The following is a 23,908-nucleotide window of genomic DNA, read 5'->3' as shown; positions in this document are numbered from 1 at the left end:
ACACATAAAAACATTCTGGGGAATCATCTATGATTTTTAAAGTTGTCATATGAAGCATGTATGCTTGTATTTACATATAAACATCACCTTCTCCCATTCTTTAATAAACAAATAGAAACTATATATTGTTCTGATCCTTTCTGTTTTGTTTTGAGGCAGAGTTTTACATAGCACAAGCTGGCCACAAATTCCCTATATAGATGAAGATGGTTTTGAATTCCTGATCTTCATGCCCCCATTTCACCAGTGCTGAAATTATAGTTCCTGGTCACCACGGCTGGCAATTTTTGTTCATTTCTTCTTTTTGTTACTTTAATGACAAATCAGTATACCACACACACACCCATCCCCAATGCAACAGTGTTCATATCTGTTCCAAAATTAACACATGCATGCTGCTCACCTCATCATTTTTCAGGGCCATGAAATAGTAGTGGATGTTTTTGTTCCGTGCATATTCTTTCACCCGGGCTTTAAACTCTTTATGATCAAGTACCTCTCCACAGTATTCCAGGACAAAGGTGTTCCTACAAAACAATGAGAGAATAGCACTTACAGCCTAGGAACTCTACTGGAAATTAACAAATCCAAACAAAACTACTAAGAAATGTTGAAAAATATTTATCATGTACTCAATGCCCAGGCTGGCCTTGAACCTGAGATTCCCCCTGCCTCAGTCACTTGAGTAGCAAGAGAATAGGCATACATCACCTACTGCTTTCCTAAAATACTTCTTTCCTTTAAAAGACCATTGAGTCTAAGAAACTTTTATGCATACTTCCAAGAGGCATACTCTTTCTCTATCTGCATATTAAAACAAATGTTTGTGCTGAGAAGAAGCTCACTAGTAAAGTACATACTTGGCATCATGCAAGGCCCCAAGTTAACCCTTCAGCACCACACACACACACACACGCACATGCACACTCACAAGCAGTTTAAGTATGGCTTACAAACATCAAGTCGGTCAGTCACAGCTAGGAAAGCACTGAACAAACTAGGACACTGAAAATGGTTAGGAAACATTACATACAGCTGCAGCCCCTCTGTTGCCCTTACTTTCAGAGTTCTTTAATGATAATGAAAGTCAAATCTGTCTCTGGCTTCTTGGCTGGTCTCACTACCCAGAACATGTATCAGGAATTTGCATAAAGCAGCTGTACAAAAATGGCAATGAAGGCCAGGCGTGGTGGCACACACCTTTAATCCCAGTACTGCCATCTCTGTGATCTCTGTGAGCTTAAGGCCAGCCTGGTCTATAGACTGAGTTCCAGGACAGGCTCCAAAGCTACATAAACCTTGTCTTGAAAGGGCAGTGGGATCTCTGTGAGCTTAAGGCCAGCCTGGTCTATAGACTGAGTTCCAGGACAGGCTCCAAAGCTACATAAACCTTGTCTTGAAAAAAATAAACAAAAAAAAGGCAACGAAGGAGCTTTATATACAAAGAGATATTCCTAAGAATAACTCAAGATAACTCTATTTCTTTCACACCAGAAAACAAAAGGAGAGGAAGGGGAGAGGAAGAAACTACATAAAAGGTGTAAAGCAGCATCCAGGCTTCAGACCTGGATTTGGCCTAAAGACCAAATGGAAGTTGCCTAACTCTGCTATGAACAAGGATAATGAAGTTTCACAAGTAACTCCAATGAGGTCATGTGAAGTAATAATAAGTTACATAATGTATACTCTACAACCAACTGGAAATCATAACACGTCTACATTATAATATGTTCGAATGCTTTTCAGACAGATAGCATAGTACAGCCCATTTAGAAAATGTTTAGAATAAAGACTGAGAAAACTATATAAGAGTGAGGGACAAACTTTACTCTTACAGAAGTGAATTGTCCAGGGGCCTGTATAAATATACCAAAAGTTTAAATAAATGATAACTACTATGGATATCTAACACCTAAGGGATAGTAAAGATTAACACTGATGAGCTCAAAATTGGCAAATTACAAATCTTGGACCAAGGAATGAAAGAATAATTAATTCTCTAATGAGTCAACTAGAGACCTGACATCTTTTGTATGTATAGAAAGATGTTATTTATTTTATGTGACTAGTGCTTTGTGTGCATAAATGTCTGTGTACCATGTGCATGCCTGGTGCTGAAGTCAGAAAAGGGCATCAGATCCCCTGGAACCAGAGTTACAGATGGTTCTGAGCTGCTGCCAAGTGGGTGCTAGACCCCAAACCCTGGGACTCTGAAAGAACAAGTGCTTTTAACCACTGAACCATCTCTCCAGCCTGATAGATGTCTGACTTTTTTTCTTAATGTAATCCTGGCTGGAAAAACAAAAACAAAAAACAAAACATAAATTAAAAAAGGGAGGGGCTGGAGAAATGGCTCAGAGGTTGAGAGCACTGGCTGTTCTTCCAGAGGTCCTGAGTTCAATTCCCAGCAACCACATGGTGGCTCACAGCCATCTGTAATGAGATCTGGTGCCCTCTTCTGGAGGGCAGGGTACATGCAGATAAAACACTATACATAATAAATGAATCTTAAAAAAATAAAAAATAGAAAAAAAAATAAAAAAGGGAAGAAAAGCAACAATTGCATACAAATAAAACTCAGCTGGGTGAAGTGGCATGTGTATTTAATCCCAGCAACTGGGAGGCAGAGGCAGCTGATCCCTGTGAGTTCAAGGCCAGCCTGGGCTACACTATGAGACCCTGTCTCAATAAACAACAAAACTCAAGTAGGCACAGAAAAATATAGCCAATAAATAAAGTTTTGTAATAGCCCATGACAAACATGTTTAGATTTCAGTAATAACAACCTAATACTAAACCTAAAAAGTAAAATTATTATCTTTATAATCAATATTTAAGGAGCTAGAGAGACGGCTCAGCAATTAAGAACACTGGCCGTTCTTCCAAAGGACCAATGTTCATATCCCAGCAACCAAAATGGCAGCTCACAACCATCTGTAATTCCAATTCCATGGGACCCAATGCACTCTCCTGACTTCTTCTGGCACTAGGCACACAATTGGTACACAGACGTACAACGAAGCAAAACATCCATACATATAAAGTAAAAATAATCAAGCCTGGGCCGGGAGGTGGTGACAAACGCCTTTAATCCCAGCACTCAGGATGCAGAGGCAGGTGGATCTCTGTGAGTTCGAGGCCAGCCTGGGCTACAGAGTGAGATCCAGGACAGGCTCCAAAGCTACACAGAGAAACCCTGTCTCGAAAAACAAAAAACAAAACAAAACAAAAAACCAAAAACACAAAAATGGGACTTTTTTTCCTTTTTTTGATTTGAGACAGGGGTTCTCTGTGTAGCTCAGCCTGCCCTGGAACTCACTCTGTAGATCAGGCTGGCCTTAAACTCAGAGATCTGCCTGGCTCTCTGCCTCCTGAGTGCCAGGATTAAAGGCCTGTGCCACAACCACCTGGCCAAAATAGGACTTTTATTTATTTTCTAGAAATCAATTTAACAAACTAGTTACCAAGTAGTCATTCTACATAATAACCATTACTAAACACCACTGAAATAAATCATTTTCCTATAAAATGGCTAATCAAATTCAGTAACACAAAAATGAAGTGAAAGGTGAAACAAAACTTACGAAGGAAGATCCTTGGCAGCTCTTAGACCCCAGCCTTTCTTTTCTGTCAGTATGACTTCCACATCTGCATGCTGCTTTCGCTGAAACCGTCTATTCGAACAATAATCTCCATTTGGACATCGAGAGGAGCTGAAATGAGAAATGGATAAAAGATAATTCTTTAAATACCATAAAGAATTTTAACATCTTTGCAAGATATCCCATTATTATTGCATAGTTTATTTGTGGCTAACCAATGACCCTTACTCAATATTATTACTTCCATCACAAAAGCAATCCTTAGAATTCAGTGTCTATATTGCCCCTGAGGGAACATACCCACAATATAGTCTAGCCATTTGATCATCCAAAGAAAAACTTGTCTGCCACTTTCTGATGTCTAGAATACAATTCCCATCAGTAATAATCTTTGAATTCACTGACAGTTACTAGATTTGCTAATCTAAGCTGCACCAACGGACCTTATTAAACTTTTATGTTATCATGTATATGTTGTCTGACCACAGTTATTAATATTCTTTAAATTATATGTATTTATTTATCTTGCATGCATGTGGAAATTAGAGTACAACTCTAGAAGTCAGTTCTCTCCTTCCATTATGTAGAAGCCAGGGGAATCAACACTCAGGTCATGAGGCTTCATAATAAGGACTTTTACCCATTGAGCCATCTTGCCAGCCCAGTTACTAATTTTACACCAATGGACTCTTCATATTAATCTTATTTTGCTAAAGTTTAACTTATTTCGTTTAAATGCACTTCCTCTTACTTCCATTCAAGTCATCAATTTGGTCTTTTGAATGCAACTACATACATGTACACACACACACAAACACAAAATTAAAAATAGAAATAAGGGTTGGAGACACCGCTCAGTGGTTAAGAGTACTGGCTGTTCTTCCAGAGGACTCGAGTTCAATTCCCAGCACCAACATGGCAGCTCACTCACAACTGTCTGTAACTCCAGTTCTGGGAGATCTGACACCCGCACACAGACATACATGCAAGCAAAACACAAATACTCATTAAAAAAAATTTTTTTTAATATTTTAAAAAATAGAAATAAAGGTATTGTTTTGATGAGACTTTTTACAACTGTGGCTGGATGTCTTTCTTTAGTCTTCCAAGAAGGGCCATTTTACTTTTTTAGAGTTACTTTTTAAAGTCATGAGGTCAACAACTTGGACTACTATGCATGTAAGTGCTAATCAAATTAAAGCCCAAGTTGACCTCCAGCAGCAGTTCATTCTATGTTGACATCGAGAGAACACTTTGCCTATTAGGATACTGTTACTCGTGGACTGAAATGCTGAAGAAACCCCTCCCCCTATTTTGTTTTTTGCAAAAATCAAGGTATATTCTAGGGTTTCCTGGTTGACCTCAACAGATAAACTGAGATGATAGTCTTAGTTCAGAAATGATCTGAATGTAGATTTACAGTCTACGCGTACAGCTGGCTAAGTGAGATCGCTTTCACAGTTCTGCATGTATCCCATCGGCTCCCCATTAGTAACTGAACTCTTAAAACTGGTATTGTAACATTACCACAATGTTTTGCACCAATTTTATAAACTTTACAGTGCAATATGTGTTCCTTTTCTGAGGCAAACCAAAGGTATATTTCTCAAGATTCTGCTGCTATCAGCAGCGTTGATGGAGGATTTTTTATACATTTGTAATAGATAGAAATAAACCAGAAAAAGAGAAGAAAAAAAAAGTGGTGGAGGAAAAAGTGAACACTGCAAGAATACTCAAAAGGGCTGAGAGTTGCAAACGCCAAGAATGGCTTTGCATAGTAAATGGAATAGAACAGCTCTGAACTATAGCTTACTTTTCCTGGTTTGGTCTGACAGAATGATTGAATGCTTTTGTACAAAAATCAGAGCCTTAAAAACAAGGATTTGGTGAGATTGTAAAATGGTGTGCCACTTTGGCAAAACAGTTTGGTGGTTGGTCAAAATGCAAAACATTGTTACTCTGTTACTCAACAATTCTACCCTTAGGAATATATCCTCAAACTACTGAAAATGTGCACCTATGAAACATGTACATGAAGGTTTACAGCAGTGTGTTGCTAATAGTAAAAAAGTTAAAACAACTCAAATAGCTATCAAATACTGGAGAGAAATAAAATGTGGCTTATTCATACAATAGAATATTATTATTAAGACATAAAAATGAATGAGAAACTGACAGATTAAATGACTTTGGTGAACCTTCATAATTTCATTTGTAGATCTTTCCATTTCTAATTTATAAATACATTTGGGGTTATAAATTGTAAATGTACTGTCTCCTGTCAACATTGTATACTTCTATTTAATGATTTCTGTGTCAAACATTATATGGAAATGTTTCCAAGTATTTTCTGTATTAACTGTGAATGAATAGAACAAAATAAATTGCCTGTGATGGAAAAAAAAAATATTTTCACTTAAAAACAATGGATGGGCTCTAATTCAGGTGTAAAGTGGACATTTCCTCAAAATGAATGAATATATACAATCCCCTCAAAAAAAAGCAACTAATAATGAAAAAAAAAATAGAAATAAAGGTGTGTTTTCTTATTTTCCTAAAATATATGTTTTTTATTTTTGTGAAACTATAACAAGAACAAAAATAAAAGCTCAACTTTGCTGCAAAAAAATTTTTTTTCATTAACATTAAAAATAAAGAGCTCTGGAATGGAATGGTAGCTCATTCCTATAATCCCAGCATTGAGGAACCATAGGGAGGCAATTTCCTAGAGTTTGAAGCTAACTTGGACTACAGAGTAAGTTTATGGCCAGACTGGGCTACAAAGCCATAACTGTCTCATCAAAATAGAAAAAAAAAAAAAAAAAAAGGTACCTATTTACTATGTAGGACTGGCTGGCCTCAAATCTAACAGAGATTTGCCTGCCTCTTCCTCTAAGTGCTGGGATAAAAAGTGTGCACTGCCTAGACTAATTTTTCAATGTTAAAATAATCAGGCTGGAGAGATGGACCAGCTTTTCTTTCAGAGAATCTGGGTTCGAATTTCAGCACATATATGGCAGCTAACAACCATCTGTAACTCCAGTTCCAGGGCATCTTCTTTTGGCTTCCACAGACACCCAGGCATGTACTTAGATATAAATGCAGGCAAAAACATCTATGCACATAAAAAAATAAGAAAAAAGAATTTTCAATTAATCAGATTAGTTTTAAAAGGCTTTCAAGCCAGGCAATGAAGGAGTACATCTTTAATCCCAGCACTTGGAAGGAAGAGGCAGGCAGATCTCTGTAAATTCAAGGCCAGCCTGGTCTACACAGCAATTCCAGGATAACCAGGTCTATATAGAGAAACCCTTGTATCGAAAAACCAAGGGGGGGGGAGGGGCTGGAGAGATGGCTCAGTGGTTAAGAGCACTGATTGCTCTTCTAGACGACCCGGGTTCAATTCCCAGTACCCAACTCACAGCTCACAGCTCACTGTAACTTCAGTTCCAGGTTACCTGACACCCATGGCAAAGCACCAATGCACATAAAATTAAAAAAAAAAAAGAAAAAAAGAAAAAGAAAAGAAACCAAACTATTAAACATTTTTAGCCAGGCATGGTGGTACACGACTTCAATTCTAACACTGGGAGGCAAAGAGGCAGGTAAATCTCATGTGTTCTAGGCCTGGGTAGTCTACATAGCAAGTTTCAGACCAGACAAGGATATATATACTCTGTCTCAAACAATTAACAAAAAGAAAAAGGAAACATTTTGAATGCAGACATATTTAACATTTTATAAATTATAATAATTAAGTATGTACCAGCAGGAAATTAATCACTATGGTCAACTATAAACAAAACCTAATGTAGCTAAGGGAAAAAATTAGGTAGGCTTGGCTGGGCAATGGTGGCGCACGCCTTTAATCCCAACACTCAGGAGGCAGAGCCAGGTGAACTCTGTATTCTAGGCTAGCCTGGTCTACAGAGCAAGATCCAGGACAGTCAGAGCTACATAGAAAAACTCTATTTTGAAAAGAAAAACACAAAAACAAAAACACACCATCCCCAAAAGAATTAGATAGGCTTGTATGTGAAATTCTGATTAGGTCTGATTATCGAAAAGTATACATAGTATGTTTGTTTTTACTTACACACACACACACACACACACACTAAATACATATGCCTATCTTGTACACATTAATATTTCTGGGAAAACTACAAAGAGAGATTTTGGAAAAGGTATTTCACCTTTTGCATTTTCAAATTTTAGTGTTTTATTTTATAATCAAAGTTTAAAATTTAGTCCTCGGGGCATAAGCATTACAAAAGTAAAAGGAGGACTGAATTAAAAGTAGTAGTAGAGGCTGACCAAGGTGACATACAAGCCTTAACCCCAACACTCCGGAGGCAGAGGCAGAGGCTACCATTTCTGTGTTTGAGGCCAGCTTGGTCTCTATAGGGAGTTCCAGGGGAGCCAGAGCTACATAATAGATCTTATTTCAAAAAGGAAAAAAAAAAAAAAAAAAAAAAAAGACAGAAAAAGAAAAAAGGAAGGGGCTGGAGAGATGGCTCAGTGGTTAAGAGCACTGGCTGCTCTTCCAGAGGAGGTCTTCAGTTCAACTGCCAGCAACCACATGGTGGCTCACAACCACCTGTAATGAGATCTGGTGCCCTCTTCTGGCCTACAGGAGGAAGAACACTGTATACATAATAAAAAAAAATCTTAAAAAAGAAAAGAATAGTAATACACTATTAATATTAGCAACAGAACTGTTTTGTATAGAACTTATGTCCCAGATGCTATAATCTAATGAGCAATGCAGGAGGAATATGTCTTATTATCTGTTTTCTATTAAACACTGGAGATTTTATTCCCTCACATGTAGGGAAAAGTTTAAAATTATAACCTTAGTTATTTTTCATATTAAGAGACACATACTGAAGAGCTGAGGAAGAGCAGAGCATTTTACTTACCATTCAATCATGAGGAGACGATTAAGGCAATCTTCTCCACACGCTATTTCACCTTGAGCTCTTTCATCTTTAGAAAGAGGTGTACACTCACACTGCATTCGCTTAATGTCCCGATGGGATTTATTCTTCTTTCTATTGGGTAAATTTTCATAAAACTTAGTTACATTAAGTCTCTTGAAGATAATATATTCAATCAAATAAGTACTAAATCTCAGTTTCAAGTTTATTTCTATGAGGCCACACTAAGCTGGAAATAGACTTGAGTTCAAGACTAGCCTGGACTGTAAGAGCAAGACTCTATCAGCCAGAACAATTTAAAACCCTGTATGGAGCCCAGGAGGTGGGGAGTTCTGGAAACAGAGTCTGGGGAATACAGCTAGCTCAATTAGCAAAGTACTTGCTAATGTCATACAAATAGGCCCTAGGTTCAATCCCACAGCACCACAGGAAAGAGGGGAAGAAAGGAACATGTGACAATGAGGGGAGAAATGAGTTTAAGTCTTGTCATTTTGAAACTCAACCCTTACTTTCTAGTTCAGGTCAGCTAAATCCCAGACTCAACAATTTCAAGTTACTTACCAAGATTAGGAAAAATAGAAAATGTGTGATTTTCAAATAATGAGGTGACTGGTTAGCTCAAGTTTGAGAATTAGACCAAGGTAGCATATGGCTATAATCACAGCACTCTAAGGCTAGAAATCTTGGGTTCAAGGCCAGTCTGAGCTACATAGCAAGATTGTATTTCAAAAAAAAAAAAAGAGAACTCATGGGGAACAAACAGTTTCAGCTACAGGCTCAGGGAAGTAAGAGCAACTGGTAAATAAAAGTTTGTATGGGGCTGGAGGGATGACTCTGCAGTTTAAGAGCACTTGCTCTCTTGAAGAGGACCCAGGCTCAATTCCCAGCACCAACGTGGTAGTTTACAGCTGCCCATAACTCCAGTTCCAGTGCCCTCTGCTGGTCTCTAAAAGCATCAGGCATGCAGGCCATGTGCATTTATACATATAAAATAAAATCTAATTTTTATTTTTATTTATTTTTTATTTTTTTGGTTTTTTCGAGACAGGGTTTCTCTGTGTTGTTTTGGTGCCTGTCCTGAATCTCACTCACCAGGCTGGCCCCGAACTCACAGAACTCACAGAAATCTGCCTGGCTCTGCCTCCCGAGTGCTGGGATTAAAGGTGTGTACCACCACCACCGCCCAGCTTTTTCTTTTTTTTTCTTTTTTTTGTGGTGGCACACACCTTTAATCCCAGCACTCTGAGAGGCAGAGGCAGGTAGATCTCGAAGTTAAGGCCAGCTTAGTCTACAAAGCCCGTTCCAGAATAGCCAGGACTATTGCACAGAGAAACCCTGTCTCAAAAAAACAAAAGCAAAATAAAATTTTAATCAAGAGCTTTGATTCAACCAGATCTGGGTACAGTGACACGTCCCTATAATCCCAGCACTGGGGAGCATGAGGTAAAAATACAAGTTTTATACCAGCCTTAGCTACTTAGCAAGCTCTAGGCCAGCCTGGGTTAAATAAGTGGGATCCTGTTTCACAAGAGAAAGAGTGTATATTTAACTGAACCAAATCTTTTATGAGATCCCTTAGTGGTATACAACACACTTGTACATATCTGTTTAAAAAGTGAACAGAGCCGGGCGTTGGTGGCGCACGCCTTTAATCCCAGTACTCAGGAGGCAGAGGCAGGAGAATCTTTGTGAGTTCAAGGCCAGCCTGGTCTCCAAAGCGAGTTCCAGGAAAGGCACAAAGCTACACAGAGAAACTCTATCTGGAAAAACCAAAAAAAAAAAAAAAAAAAAAAGTGAACAGGTTTTTTTGTTTTTTTTTTAAATGAAGTAAGACTATAAAACAACCAGAGCCAGGCATGTCAGTTAATGCTTGTAGCACTAGCTGAAGAAGAGGCAAAGCAGAAGGATAGACAGATCCAAAGAGATCTCGGTCAGCCCAGGTAATAGAATGAGATATAACCTCAAAAATAAATTCAGAAAACTAAAAATGAATAATCAGGTAAAGATTTCAGAAGCAAAATTTTCTCAAAGTAAAGTATTTTGGTGGAGGAATTAAGCTATGCAAGCTCTATTAAGTTCCTAAAAACTCATGCCAAAACTAAGAGTGGTGGTGACATGTACTTGTAGTCCCAGCACTTGGGAAGTAGAAGCAGAAAAACCAGATTCAAGGCCAGTCTGGGCTGCACAAGACTTTGTCAAACAAACAAACAAACAAAAGATAAGTAAGTCTTTTTACCTTATGCATACAATAAAAAAAATAAACAAAAATTTCAGTGTTGGGCTGGAGAGATGGCTCAGAGGTTAAGAGCACTGGCTGCTCTTTCAGAGGTCCTGAGTTCAATTCCCAGCAACCACATGGTGGCTCACAACCATCTATAACGAGATCTGGTGCCCTCTTCTGGCCTGCAGTCATACATGCTGTATACATAATAAATAAATCTTTAAAAAATAAAAATTTCAGTGTTTAAAGGGATGACAGCTAGACTGAATCTTAACTCGGGAGCTCTACACAAAGGAAAGGGGTGTACATTAAAACACATTCAGTGGTGGAGAGGGAGCTCAGCAGTCTAAGAGTGCTAGTTATTCTTCCAGGGAATCAGGAAGGAGTTTGATTCCCAGCAGCCACCTCAGGCACAATAGCCTCTGGGGCTCCAGGGTATCCAACGGCCCCTCTGGCCCCAACTCATATACACAAGCCCACATAAACACATAATTTAAAATAACATAATAAAAATTTGTTAAGACAACTGGCAGAACTACTGTACTCTATGACTTTATACTACCTACAAGTGCTTCGTGTGCCCGTTTAAAAGAAAAAAAGCATCTAACAATCACATGTCCTTTTTAAAAACTATTTTATGATTTACTTTTATGTGTGTGAGTGTTGTGCCTGCATGTATGTCTGTGCACTACTTGTTTGCAGTGTCTGAGGAGACCAGAAGAGGACATGGGATTCCCTGGGGCTGGAGTAACAGACAGCTGTGAGTGACCAGGTGGATGCTGAGAACTGAACCTCTAAAAAGAAGTGTTCTTCCACTGATCCACTCGCCTGCTTCCTGAAGTTTTCCTTTCATTTTTCTGTCACAATTTCACATGAAAAAGGAATTAAGAAAAAGTAGGCTAGCTTAAATTATACCTTTAAAACCACGTAAAAGAGGAATGAATTAAAAGGAAAAATTAGACTGGCTTAAATTATACTTTTAAAAACCAAAGCAATTATAGAAAAAACTAGATACCACTTTTCTTAAGATAAAAAAAAAAAATGGAAGGAATCTATTAGTAAATCTAAATATAAAATGACATTTTATGATTATGTTACTCTACATTTTACCACACAAGTCTTATTTCAGTCCAAACTGCTTAAGTTATTTTTTATTGTTATTTTCTTTCTTTCTAATAAGAAAGCATCAAGAATTTATTTAAAAAGTATTAGATAGGCTCACCTTTCTGTTAAATAAACATTTTCTTCAATGAGATCAAAGTAGCAGGGCATCTTTCCCAGCTTGGCAAATTCTTTCCACCGCTGTGGGTCCCTGAAATCATCCATAGCACAAGAGGGCCCCATCAGCTCCGAGTGCAGGGGCACTGATGTCTCTCCTGGTTCACTCTCCACTCTGACTTTCTTTCTAGCCTGCAGCTCCCCATCACTTTCAGAATCACTCTCTAATTCTTGCCTCCGTTTTTTAGGAGGTCCTCTCTCTTTTATATCATTTTTTTCAAAATTTTTTGAAAAATCTTTCCTTTCATTTGTAACTAAAGAGTCCTTAATTGAATTGCTGCTTATTTCGGGTGCTTGCACTGATCCCTTGTCCTTTTGATGGAAGAAAAATTTATTGGACTGGCTTGAAAATTGTGATCCACTTCGTTGATCCCAATTCTCCTCTTCTTCCCGATCATCTGTTAAAGAATCTGGTACCTGCCCCTGAATTCGATCATAAGCAACCCCAGTTCCTGGAGGTCTGCCTGCTGATCTTGGATCCCAATAGCCATTGCCTTGCCAGTAACTGTGGGTCCCTCCAAAATGTTCAGCACTTTGTTGATGCCTGTGTGTACCACAGGCTCCATAACTGCTGTCAGGTTGCTGGTATGTGGTAGTGGGCCTTTCTTGTTGGGAGAAGTCCCATCCTAGGTTTCTGAGCTCTTCTGATGAGTGCAAGCCATCTATATGGGAAATGTCACAAGAGGAAGAAAAGTTTAGCTCTGTTTTTCCTAGTCTACTACTATCTGGTCTGTTAGAGAAAATTATCTGTTGCCGAGACTTATTTGGGATATCTTCAAAATCATCAGAAGAGTAAACTGGTAGCTCTTGAGACCTAGATGTTTTGGTTCTTACTGTGTCCTCTGAATTCAGGTGACCTAGAGGGTCAGATTTCAAGTCTGTATGACTTGTACTATCAACCCCATCACTCTGAGAATGAGCAATTTCAGGCAGGTGATTATCTACTTTTCTGCTGAACTGTGAATAAGAAGTTTCTGGGTTCCTCTCTGTTCCTTTATGAAGGAAGAATTTTTCAGTCTGAGGACAGCTTTTACTTGCCATACCATCAAACTTATCCTCATACGCATGTCTCCTTGATTCTAATCTTTCCTCTTCCCAGTGGTCAGAGTAATGTCGGTAGCTATGACTGCTCCGAGAAGAACAGGGACTTGTCTCTTCCATGGGCAAAGTAGAATTCTTTGGCACAACCACAACAGACTGGAGACGGTTTCTTGGAATACTGCTGTCATCAGACTCTGTATCTTCTGAATCACTTTCGTCACTTGAACTTCCAGAAGATCCAGAATAATCTTCATGGATAGTAGATATAATTTCAGGAGCATTACCACTACTGTCACATTTTAAGGTGTAAGTTATACCGTCACTGTCCTCCATGGTTAAATTCAAATCGTAAGAAAATACAACCTCTGAGTCATCAGAAGTATGTGTATGCCCTCTTCCCTCCTCATCTAAGATTTCTGGTCTTCCTCTTCTTTCATGCAATATGGAATTCTCCTCTTCTTGAGCCTCTTGCAAAGACTGCCCAGATAATACATTATTATGCCGGTTTTCCCAAGAAGCAAATCCCTTTCCTGAATCAGGAAGGGCACTACCCACTTCTGTTTCTTTCCCTGCATACTTTAAGAACTCTGTGCTTCTTTTACTCTGCACTGCATCTAGAACTGGAGATGTATTCCCTTCACATTTTATTCCTGGTGGAAGACTCTGAAGAGATGAAATAATACCTGAACTCCCTACAGACCCATACAAATCATCAAAATGATTAAGTGAAGCTGAACTAGTGCTACCAATGCTCTGCTTATATTCATCACATGCAAATTTTGAGTGCTGATCTGTCGGCTCTCTATTATCACATATAACTGGTTTTGATTCCAAATGCACATTCATAAAGCTATTTGAAGAAATCTTCATAACTGAAGGTTCAATATTTTCAGCTTCAGAGTTCTCATTTGGAGAACAGTATCTATCTGAATCTTTGGTTTTGCAGCAGGAACGTCTCTTATCAACTGGTTCTTTAATTAATGTTTTGGAATAATCTATAGTCTTAACTGGCAAAGACATGAGTTTATCATGGTGTGGTGACAACAGAGGTTCTGTTTCCCTAAATGGACTTTTTGACTTATTATGCTGTCTATAGGAATCATCTGAGTCCTTTTCTTTGCATCTACCAATATTCTGAAATCCATTTGATGAAAGTATGCAAGCCTTGACCAAAGGAGATATCTCTGATCCAGTCACACTATCATCTGAAGTCATTGAAATAGCATCTGTTTTAGTAGCACAAAATGTTGCCATATCGGATTCTGTCTCTGGAGATCCATTTATATTTAATTCAATAGAACAAAAACCTCTTAACTGATCATTTTTCACTTTTGATAATGACTCCAATTCTTTAATACTATCATGGCTATCATGTCCTATAAATTCAGGCTTAAGAACAGGAGATTCATCTAGCTTTTTAAAAGTAGGTGAATCATTTAATTGATTTGATGGAGATGGAGACCCAGTCTTTTCTCTTTCAGGAATTTTATTAATTGTTCTTAATTCACTACCTTTTGAACAAGGAGTCTGCAAACTAAAAGAATGAGATTGTTTACTTTCCTCATTTAATTCTGTACAACAGAAAGAATTTTTAAATTTATCAGACTTGGATACAGGTTTTGAAAGGGCAGATTTGTAACGGGAAGCACTGTTATCATGCTTGGAATAGGAGGACCCCCGTCGGAATCCCAGTTCAGTCGGGGGAGAACAACATCTTTTTATGGCTTCATGCTCTGAAGTCCGCTTGGATTCTCTTTCTGGTTTTGAAGAATACTTTCCTCTTCTCTCCATCTCTAAGTAAGAAGTCTCAGTTTTACAGTCCCGATCAAATTTAGAGTAAGATGATGATGTCCTTAGGTCTCGGTAGGAATGGGATGAGGTGCGCCTTGCATATGTCTTCTTATATTCATCTTCAGAGTCTGAGCTCTCCCGTGTCCTGTTATCTGTATAGGGCCGAGAATAGCGTGTCCTTTCACGGTAAGGGGAACTCCTATGGTAGCGCCGATCAGAATCGTAATAATGAGATCGCTCTGCCCGAGAATAAGACAAACTAGTTCTAGAGACTCTGTCAGATCTAGAACGAGATCGGCTCCGCCTTCTGTCCCTTTCGGACCTACATCGGGAAGATACATACCGAGTATCTCTTTCAAGTTTTGAGTAGCTAAAGTATTTATCATCTCTCTCTGTTTTAGATCGCGATGATTTCCCCAAATCCTCACTTTTTGAAGGTACTGAGCTCTTTTTAAAATCTCTTTCCTTCTCAATGCTTGTTGAAGATTTTAAGTCATGTGATCTCTGACTGGAGGAAGTCCGTACAGAATCTTCATCAGATTCTGAACCAAGCAATGTGCCTTCAAATTGTGAAGATTTCTTCTTAGAACTTGCTTTTTTAGAACTGAGGCTTATCTTAGAACCATCAGAAACTTCTTCTTCCTTCCCAATATGGGAATCTTCTCTTTGCAGGGGATTATCTGCTTGTTCTTTCAAAGTTTGAACTGTGTGTTCTTCCAAACTATTAGATACAATATCCTGCTTCTTATCCACCTCTAAGGATTCGGGCACACTTTTAACAGGCGATTCTTTCGGAGCTCTATCCACTGGTAAGGGTACTGGTGCAGTCATTAGTACTGTTACTGGGGGATGTGGTAAGACCACTGGCTCTGATATTGGTGCTGGTGGTGAGGGTGATGTGGCTTGGGGAGGTGGAGGAGGTGGAGGTGGCGATGAAGGTGGTGAATCTATACTGGATTCTGCTATGACCGCTGGTAACTGTGTTGGAGGAGGAGGGGGAGAGGCTACTGCTGTAGTTGTAGCCGGCTGTGGCCTGGATGTCACATGAAGCAGATGTTTCTTAAAATGAATTCTACCCAACTCCACTCTTGACTTTGGTGGGGAAGACTCTTCTGTAGCAGGAAAAGTATCTCCTGGGTCCATTTTCACTTTAGGGTTTGAGTCTACTGGAAGAGGGTTAGCTGGTGAGTTTGGAGAATCGCTCTGCTTTTCATTGCTAAGTGCAGTGAGAAACCTGTTCTGTAAAGTTTTCTTTGTAAGACTGAAGCTGAATGACACCTTCTGCCGTCCTTGTTCCTCCAAATTAACTTTTGTCTTCGTGCCTTTGGGCAAAAATCGGCTAGAAGCAACACCTTTGAACATTGGTCCTTTGATGAATCCTGTTTTCTGCACATTTTCAATCTTTGCCTACAAAAGAACAAAACAATTAAAGTAATAAAGGCTTTCTTTCAAATTGTGAATATCACAAATTGTCAATATCAAAATTTTAAATGTTTATCAGAGAATTTTTTTAAAATTATTAACAGTAGTATAACTTTCACTATGCTGCAAATGGAATTTAGCTTTTCATTATAAAACATTTAGGCGTAATCAAAAGTATAAATAACAAATCACTAAGTTTTAACAATTATCTGTATTTTTTTCCACTTAATCCTATATTAAAGAATTCTATCCATGTTGGCACTATTTTCTAGATACTTAGTCCTTTTTTTTCTTTTCTTTTTTTTTTTTGGTGGGGGTAGCTTTTTTTGTTTTGTTATTGTTTTAAGTGTTGATTTTTGTTTTTTAGTTTTTTTTGTTTTGGTGTTGCTTTTTTGGATTTTGGTTTTGAGGCAGAATCTCACTATGTAGCCCAGGTTTTCTTTGAACTCATATTAATCCTCATGCTTCTACCTCCCCAGTGCTGGGATTACAACCAAACACTACCATGCTTCAGCTCAAGCAGAATTTAAACAAGTATATTTTTAACCTGATATGTAGATGACATTTATATATGTGGCAATAAATAACACCTCAGTCGACAAAATAGTTTGTTCTTATGTTTTACTTATCTAAGAAACACCAAAGATCAAATAAACCAAGGGTCTCCTGCCATCACACAGAATCTGCAGAGTACAGGGCAAAATACATGAGCCACACTGGGGAATATTAAATCAATAGCTCTAAAATGAAGCAAAAAGGTTTGTTTGGAGTATTTTATTTTTGTTTTAAGGCAGGGATCAACAAACACCAGGCAATTTTAATGACCTTCCCTGGTACAAAGTAGCCTCTTACCACATACATTTTACTGATAAAGTAGCCCAAAAAGGGCCAGGCCTTCTGCTGTACTAGAAATTACTCTGCCTTAGCACACTACCCCTCTCTCTGCCTGACTACACACACGTCAGTAATAATAACTCATTCTCTAATATTACCATGTGAACAAGCTACAGCTAAGACGCTCTTCTCCATTATCTGACCAGGTATCTGACAAACCACCAATGGAAATGTTGGGAGTCAGAAGCTGAAGGAATAACCTAGGTTGTTGAAAGAATAACAGAAAAATCTATAGACACAAACTCAAGCATATAAATATATGTTGAGACAGGGTCTCTCCATGTAACCCAGGCAGGCCAGGAACTCAGTCAGATAAGTTTGCTTCTGCCTTCCAGCACTGAAAGTGTGCACCACCACACCCAGGCCTCAAGCCTATATTAAAAACTAATATCAGGGGCTGGAGAGATGGCTCAGAGGTTAAGAGCACCAACTGCTCTTCCAGAGGTCCTGAGTTCAATTCCCAGCAACCACATGATGGCTCACAACCATCTGTAATGAGATCTGGTGCCCCTTCTGGCGCACAGGGATACATGCAGACAGAACACTGTATACATAATAAATGAATAAATCTTAAAACAACAACAACAAAAAACATGTCAGGCGTGTGTGTGGTGGTATTCTAATTGTACTGAAATGTGATTTTGATTGTATGTTAATAAATAAAGTTGCCCGGGGGTCAGAGCTATTAGAGCCATAACAAGAGTGTGGCGGTGGTGGCACACGCCTTTAATTCCAGTGCTTGGAAGAAGAGCTAGGTAGATCTCTGTGTGTTCAGGGATACAGCCAGCATTGGAGACATACGCCTTTAAGACCTGGGGGGCTGTACATACAGGCAGTGATGAAGTAGTCACGTGTTTGGGTTTACAACCAATGAGAAAGCAGAACAAAAAGACTATGAAAAGACATACACACAGGAAGTAGCTCTCTTTAGGAGAGCTAGGACCACCGCAGGAGGAAGGGTGAGATCTTAGCTCTGAGCTCTGACCTCTCGGCTTTCTCTTTTACATTGGTTCTGTGTTTCTTATTTAATAAGACGGTTGGTTACATCTACACGTGTTCCAAAGCTAGATGCAGTGGCACATGCCTTTGGTCCCAGAACTCTAGAGGAGGAGGAGGAGGAGGCAGGCAAATCCCTGAGTTTGAGACCAGGCTGGTATACAGAGCAAGTTCCAGGACAGCCAAAGCTAAATAGAGAAACTCTGTCTTAAAAAAAAACAAAAAAAGGCCAGGCGGTGGTGGCGCACACCTTTAATCCCAGCACTCAGGAGGCAGAGCCAGGTGGATCTCTGAGAGTTCAAGGCCAGCCTGGTCTATAAAGTGAGTTCCAGGAAAGGTGCAAAGTTACAGAGAAACCCTGTCTCGGAAAAAAAAAAAAAGAAATAAGAAAAAGTATACAGTAACTTCAAGTGAGGAAATAAAAGTTTTTATATTATATACACGTAGTATATTATTCATATAGCAGTAGTTTTCAAATATTTAAGAAACAGAATCTACTTTTCAAATTAAATTTTACATGGAAACTTACTAGAAACAGATAAAAAAACTGTTTCTGGAATTGCTAGTTTCTGTTACCTTTCTAAATTTCTTGAATCTTTTAAGTTTAAAATTATTTTCTTGTTATATACACTATTCCTCACTGGAATGAGTTATTATAACTTCAAAAAGTAAAATTGAGCAAAACTACTAATTTCATTTCACAAAATAGTTAACTTTAAATATTTTCAGCTTTTATCTAGATTCTAAAAATGCACCTTTTAAAAGGCCATTTCTTGAATAACTAGTTCAATTATACTTACCTCATTTTCTTCTTCTCTATTCCCATTCAGCCAAGAAAACATGCAAAAGAATAAAAAGGATCATAAATACTTAAAACAAAATGAAACTTTGCATTAAAACAGACACTTACACACCTTTGCTTCTTTCCTTGCCCTACTGACAGTTTTGTAACACCTTTTTCCTGCAGACAGTGCAAACCACTAGCTAGGTACTGGAGAGCAAGAGTGGGTGAAGCAGGATCTCTGACCTTGAAGGTTACATTTTCTAATAAGTAACAAAGTGATTGTTACAAAAGTAATTCCAACCAGAGGAGTAACAATAAGGACTGAAATATATACAATGTGGCAGTAAAGTGGGCAACAACTCAGTTAAAACAAAAACAAAACAAAAACAGGAATGCAAAGAATCCCAAAAAGGGGATTAGTTTTTCAAGAATGTACTTTTGGAGTGACCCAAGGCAAAAGGCAAAGATTAAAACAGAACAGCTCCTACAAGTAAGCTAAAAACTATTCACTATTACCTAAGTATAAGGTATAAGGTAGAAAAAGTCGACAATTAAATGGAATAAGGAGCAGTGAGCATGTTTCTGACAAAGAATCACATATTTATGCATGGATAGGTGGGTCCTAATTTCTTTTTTTTTTTTTATTTAGAAACTATTCATCAGTCCCTTTGCTAAACACACAATATATACTGTGTTCCGCATCACAGTGCCACTACGTTATAGATCTCAGCACCTAGTATTCTAACAAAGATACAGATTCCTACGAAGAATCAAATACCAAGTCTGCCATGCACCACTACTGCACCAAGGTATACTGGGGACGATCTACGTGGGAAAAGGACAGTTACAAAAGGGTACGATGACAACAAGCATGTTGCTTTGTGGACTATATGGCAAGCAAAACTCAAGCACAACTATATGCTTTAAGAGCTCCTTAAAAGAAATGTACAAAAATCCCCTCCAAATGAAGGTCTAAATAGTAACTCAGTTGATTCATTAACAAGCATCTATGGAAGTTAGAACAAAGCAATGGCTAGTTGTGATAAAAAAAATGCTGGCCATCTAAGCTACGAAGCTTTAGAACGAAGCACACTGAGGCAAAAGGAATTCAAGTTCAAGGACCACAAGGGCTACATAGTTTTAAGGCCATCTGCACAACTTAGTAGACCCTGCCTCAAAATAAAAAGATGAAAAGGTCTGAGAAGGAGCAAGCATAGTGCTGCATGTTTTATGATCCAATACTTGAGAAATAGAAGCAGGACATCATAATTAGCTGGAGGCCAACAAGGGCTACATGGGTTCTGCCTCAAAACAGAACAACTGAGCCGGGTGGTGGTGGCGCACGCCTTTAATCCCAGCACTTCGGAGGCAGAGCCAGGCGGATCTCTGTGAGTTCGAGGCCAGCCTGGGCTACCAAGTGAGTTCCAGGAAAGGCGCAAAGCTACACAGAGAAACTCTGTCTCGAGGAAAAAAAAAAAAAACAGAACTGAGGTTATCCGGTCAGTGCTTGGCAAATGTGAACGGCCCCCAGGTTCAGTTCCCACAAAAGACAGAATACTACATACCACAAAAAACAAAAAATTAAAAAATGTAATAAAGATACATTGATAAGATGGCCAGGTGACGGTGGTGGGGAACACAAGCAAAAACGACTCATACTGGAGAGAGGGCTCAGCAGTTGAGAGCATTTGCTGCTCTTCCAAAGGACCCAGGTTCAGCTCCCAGCACACACATGGGAGCTCACAACCATCTGTGCTCCAGTTCTAGGGAATTCACACCCTCTTCAGTCCTCCATGAGCACCAAGAATGTAAGTGGTACACACACATACACGTAAAATACATACAACTAAGAAAGAAAAAAGTAAAAGAAAAAAAATAGCCAGCTGTGGATGTTGATGCCCCAAACCTTTCATCCCAGCACTCAGAGACAAACTGAGCTGTGCAAATTTGCAGACCAGCTTGGTCTATGTAACAACCTTCAGGCCAGCCAGACCTTGTGTCAAAAAACTGAGCAGATGGGCTTGAAAGATGGCTTTGCGGTTAACAGCAAAGCACCCACACTGCATCTAATAACCATCTGTAACTCCAGTTCCAGAGCATATCTATCTATCTATCTCTCTCTCTCTCTCTCTCTCTCTCTCTCTCTCTCTCTCTCTCTCTCACACACACACACACACACACACACACACACACACACACACACACGATTTTTTAAAAAAATTTTAAATTGAGAATGAAGGTCAGTGGTACAGTGATTATCTAACATAAACAAAGCCCTGGGTTCCTTCCTCAAGCACTTGTGGCACAAACCAACCAACACAACCACTAAGCTGGGTGGTGGCGCACGCCTTTAATCCCAGCACTTGGGAGGCAGAGGCAGGCAGATCTCCAAGCAAGGCCAGCCTGATCTACAGGGTGAGTTCCAGGGCAGCCAGGGCTACACAGAGAAACCCTGTCTCGAAAATCCACAAAAATAAATAAACAATAAAATAATCTAATGTTAGTAGAGAAAAAGATGAAATTACAAACAAGCAAAAGGGGAGATCTTGAATTCAATTTATTATCATCTTGGTCTACAAAGCCTGTTAAGTGTCTGTGTGGCTTTTATTTAAACAATGATATTTCTAGGTATTGTAACGCTACTATACAAGCCATTATGTGTTTTGTTTCGTTCCTTAATCTAAATACAGTTGGCATCAAAAAACGTTTATCAATTACATTATCACCAAAAAGCATGGGAGGGTGGTCTTGCATGGGGGGGGGTCTTGAAAAATGGCTCAACAGATGAGGGTGCCTGCTTTAAGAACCGGGAACCCACATAGAGGAGGGCGGAAAGAACAGACTCCACAGGTGTCTTCTGACCATATGCAGGTCATGGCAGGTACAGGCCCAGTTGGCACATCACATAACACCCTCCACTTGCCCCCACACACAATAATAATAATAACAACAGTGAAATTCTTTTTAAGGAAGAGGGACTACAAACAAATGAAGACATAGTCAAATTTCAAAATAAAGTCTAGGCCCTGTGGCATGTGCCTGTAGTCCCAGTCACTGAGAATGCTGAGGTAGGAGTGACTACACAACATCAACAAGACTCTGACCTCAAACAAACCACCCAGGTATGGTTATATACACCTGTAATCCTAACACTTGGGAGGGAGAAGCAGAAGGATCACAAGTTCAAGGCCATCTGTGATTACAAAGTTCAAAACTAAAACTAGCCTGGGCTATAAAACACACAGACTCAAAAAGGGGGATGGGGCAGAGAAGGTGGCTAGGGAATATATAGCTCAGTTAAGAGTGCTTGTCTAGCCGGGCGGTGGTGGCGCACGCCTTTAACCCTAGCACTCAGGAGGCAGAGGCAGGTAGATCTCTGAGTTCAAGGCCAGCCTGGGCTACCAAGTGAGTTCCAGGAAAAGGCGCAAAGCTACACAGAGAAACCCTGTCTCAAGAAAAAAAAAAAAAAAGAGTGCTTGTCTAACATGCATGAAACACTGGGCTTAATTGCCAGAACTGAATAAATGAGGTATGGTAGTACATGCCCGTAATCCTAGCACTTGAGTAGTAGAGCCATAGAGCATCAGAAATTCAATTACATATCATATTCAATTACATAAGTTCAAAGCCAATCTGTGCTACATAAGACCCTGCCTTGCCAGGCAGTGGTGGCGCACGCCTTTAATCCCAGCACTCGGGAGGCAGAGGTAGGCAAATCTCTGTCTCTTTGAGTTTGAGGCCAGCCTGGGCTACCAAGTGAGTTCCAGGAAAGGTGCAAAGCTACAACACAAAGAAACCCTGTCTGGAAAAACCAAAATAAAATAAAAGACCCTGCCTCAAAACATACATTGGAACTGGAAAAAAGAACTAAGAGCACTGGCTGCTCTTGTAGGGTCCAATTCCTGGCAAGCAACCACAAGGCAGCTCACAACTGTCTCTAACTCAAGTCAGAGTAGCTGACATCTTCTGGCCTCCAAAGACATTGCACACATGTGATGCATAAGCATACGTGCAGGCAGAACACCCATAAACATAAAGTGAAACAGAAGAAAAACAACAACAACAGTTGCACCCCAGCGGAAAAAATTATAAAAACCATACAACTAAAATTACATCTATGTTCTCAGAGAAAACTATAAATCTGCATATTCTTCCCAAAATCTCTTGAGATTAAAACTGGAATACTAAATACTTAAGATGGTAATAAGATACTCATACACACATATGCTCTCATGACTACCAAGTAATCAATACAACAAACACAACCAGTACCACAAGTCTGAGATAAATGACTATTATAACCAGACTGAAGGACTGAAGCTTATCTATTTAATGCACAAACTATACCTGCCCAGTTTTTACCAGATTGAGTACTTTATGCTAGTCTTCCAGTCCTATTTTGCTTAACCTGAGCTGCATTAAACAGGAGGACAAAAATAAGTGATGGTCAGTCAACTCTTTCAAATTGTTAAAGACACTTATACAAATTAGCAATCTTTTGAGACAGAGTCTCATTGTGTAGCCCGGGCTGGCCTGGAACACCCTATATAGACCAGACAGATCTCAAATTCAAGATCTACATGCCTCTGCCTCCCTAGTGTTGGGATCAAAGGCCATGATCCACCATAAATGAGCTTTTAAAACCCTACATTCAAGGATTAGTTCCTACCACCCATATGACAGTTTAAAAAACCACTGTAACTCCTTACTGGGAACCTGATGCTCTCTCTTAGGGCTTCTGTAGGTACCAGATATGCATGAGGTACACATACATACTTGCAGGCAAGCAAATACTCAAAAGTACTAAGTAACAATAAATATATCTTTAAAAATCTCCAGGCTGGGCAGTGGCGGTGCACACCTTGATTCCCAGCACTGGGGAAGCAGAGGCAGGCAGCTCTCTGAGTTTGAGGCCAGCCAGGTCTACAGAGTCAGTTTC

General features: G+C 39.2%; 1 protein-coding gene across 9 annotated transcripts in view; it reads right to left on the bottom strand.

Annotated features, from left to right (window-relative positions):
* The window catches only part of Setd2 (SET domain containing 2, histone lysine methyltransferase), a 108,131-nt gene that overhangs the window by 73,258 nt on the left and 10,965 nt on the right, over positions 1 to 23,908 (bottom strand). For 8 of the 9 annotated variants that reach the window (XR_013052958.1, XR_013052956.1, XR_013052957.1 and 5 more), the window contains 5 exons: positions 18,986 to 19,001; positions 11,986 to 16,280; positions 8,525 to 8,656; positions 3,585 to 3,713; positions 404 to 527 (listed from right to left, as the gene is read on the bottom strand). Coding sequence is in view for 5 of the 9 variants with exons in the window: in XM_076577153.1 (XP_076433268.1) it covers positions 404 to 527; positions 3,585 to 3,713; positions 8,525 to 8,656; positions 11,986 to 16,280; positions 18,986 to 19,001 (4,696 nt within the window). In the remaining 4 variants the exon portion in view is untranslated. Of the gene's footprint in view, positions 1 to 403; positions 528 to 3,584; positions 3,714 to 8,524; positions 8,657 to 11,985; positions 16,281 to 18,985; positions 19,026 to 23,908 lie in introns of all 9 variants that reach the window. The other variant, XM_076577152.1, reaches the window with a different exon arrangement.

This window comes from Peromyscus maniculatus, chromosome 7, assembly GCF_049852395.1.
Source record: "Peromyscus maniculatus bairdii isolate BWxNUB_F1_BW_parent chromosome 7, HU_Pman_BW_mat_3.1, whole genome shotgun sequence".
Taxonomy (NCBI): domain Eukaryota; kingdom Metazoa; phylum Chordata; class Mammalia; order Rodentia; family Cricetidae; genus Peromyscus; species Peromyscus maniculatus.
This window is presented reverse-complemented; position numbering and strand designations above follow the sequence as displayed.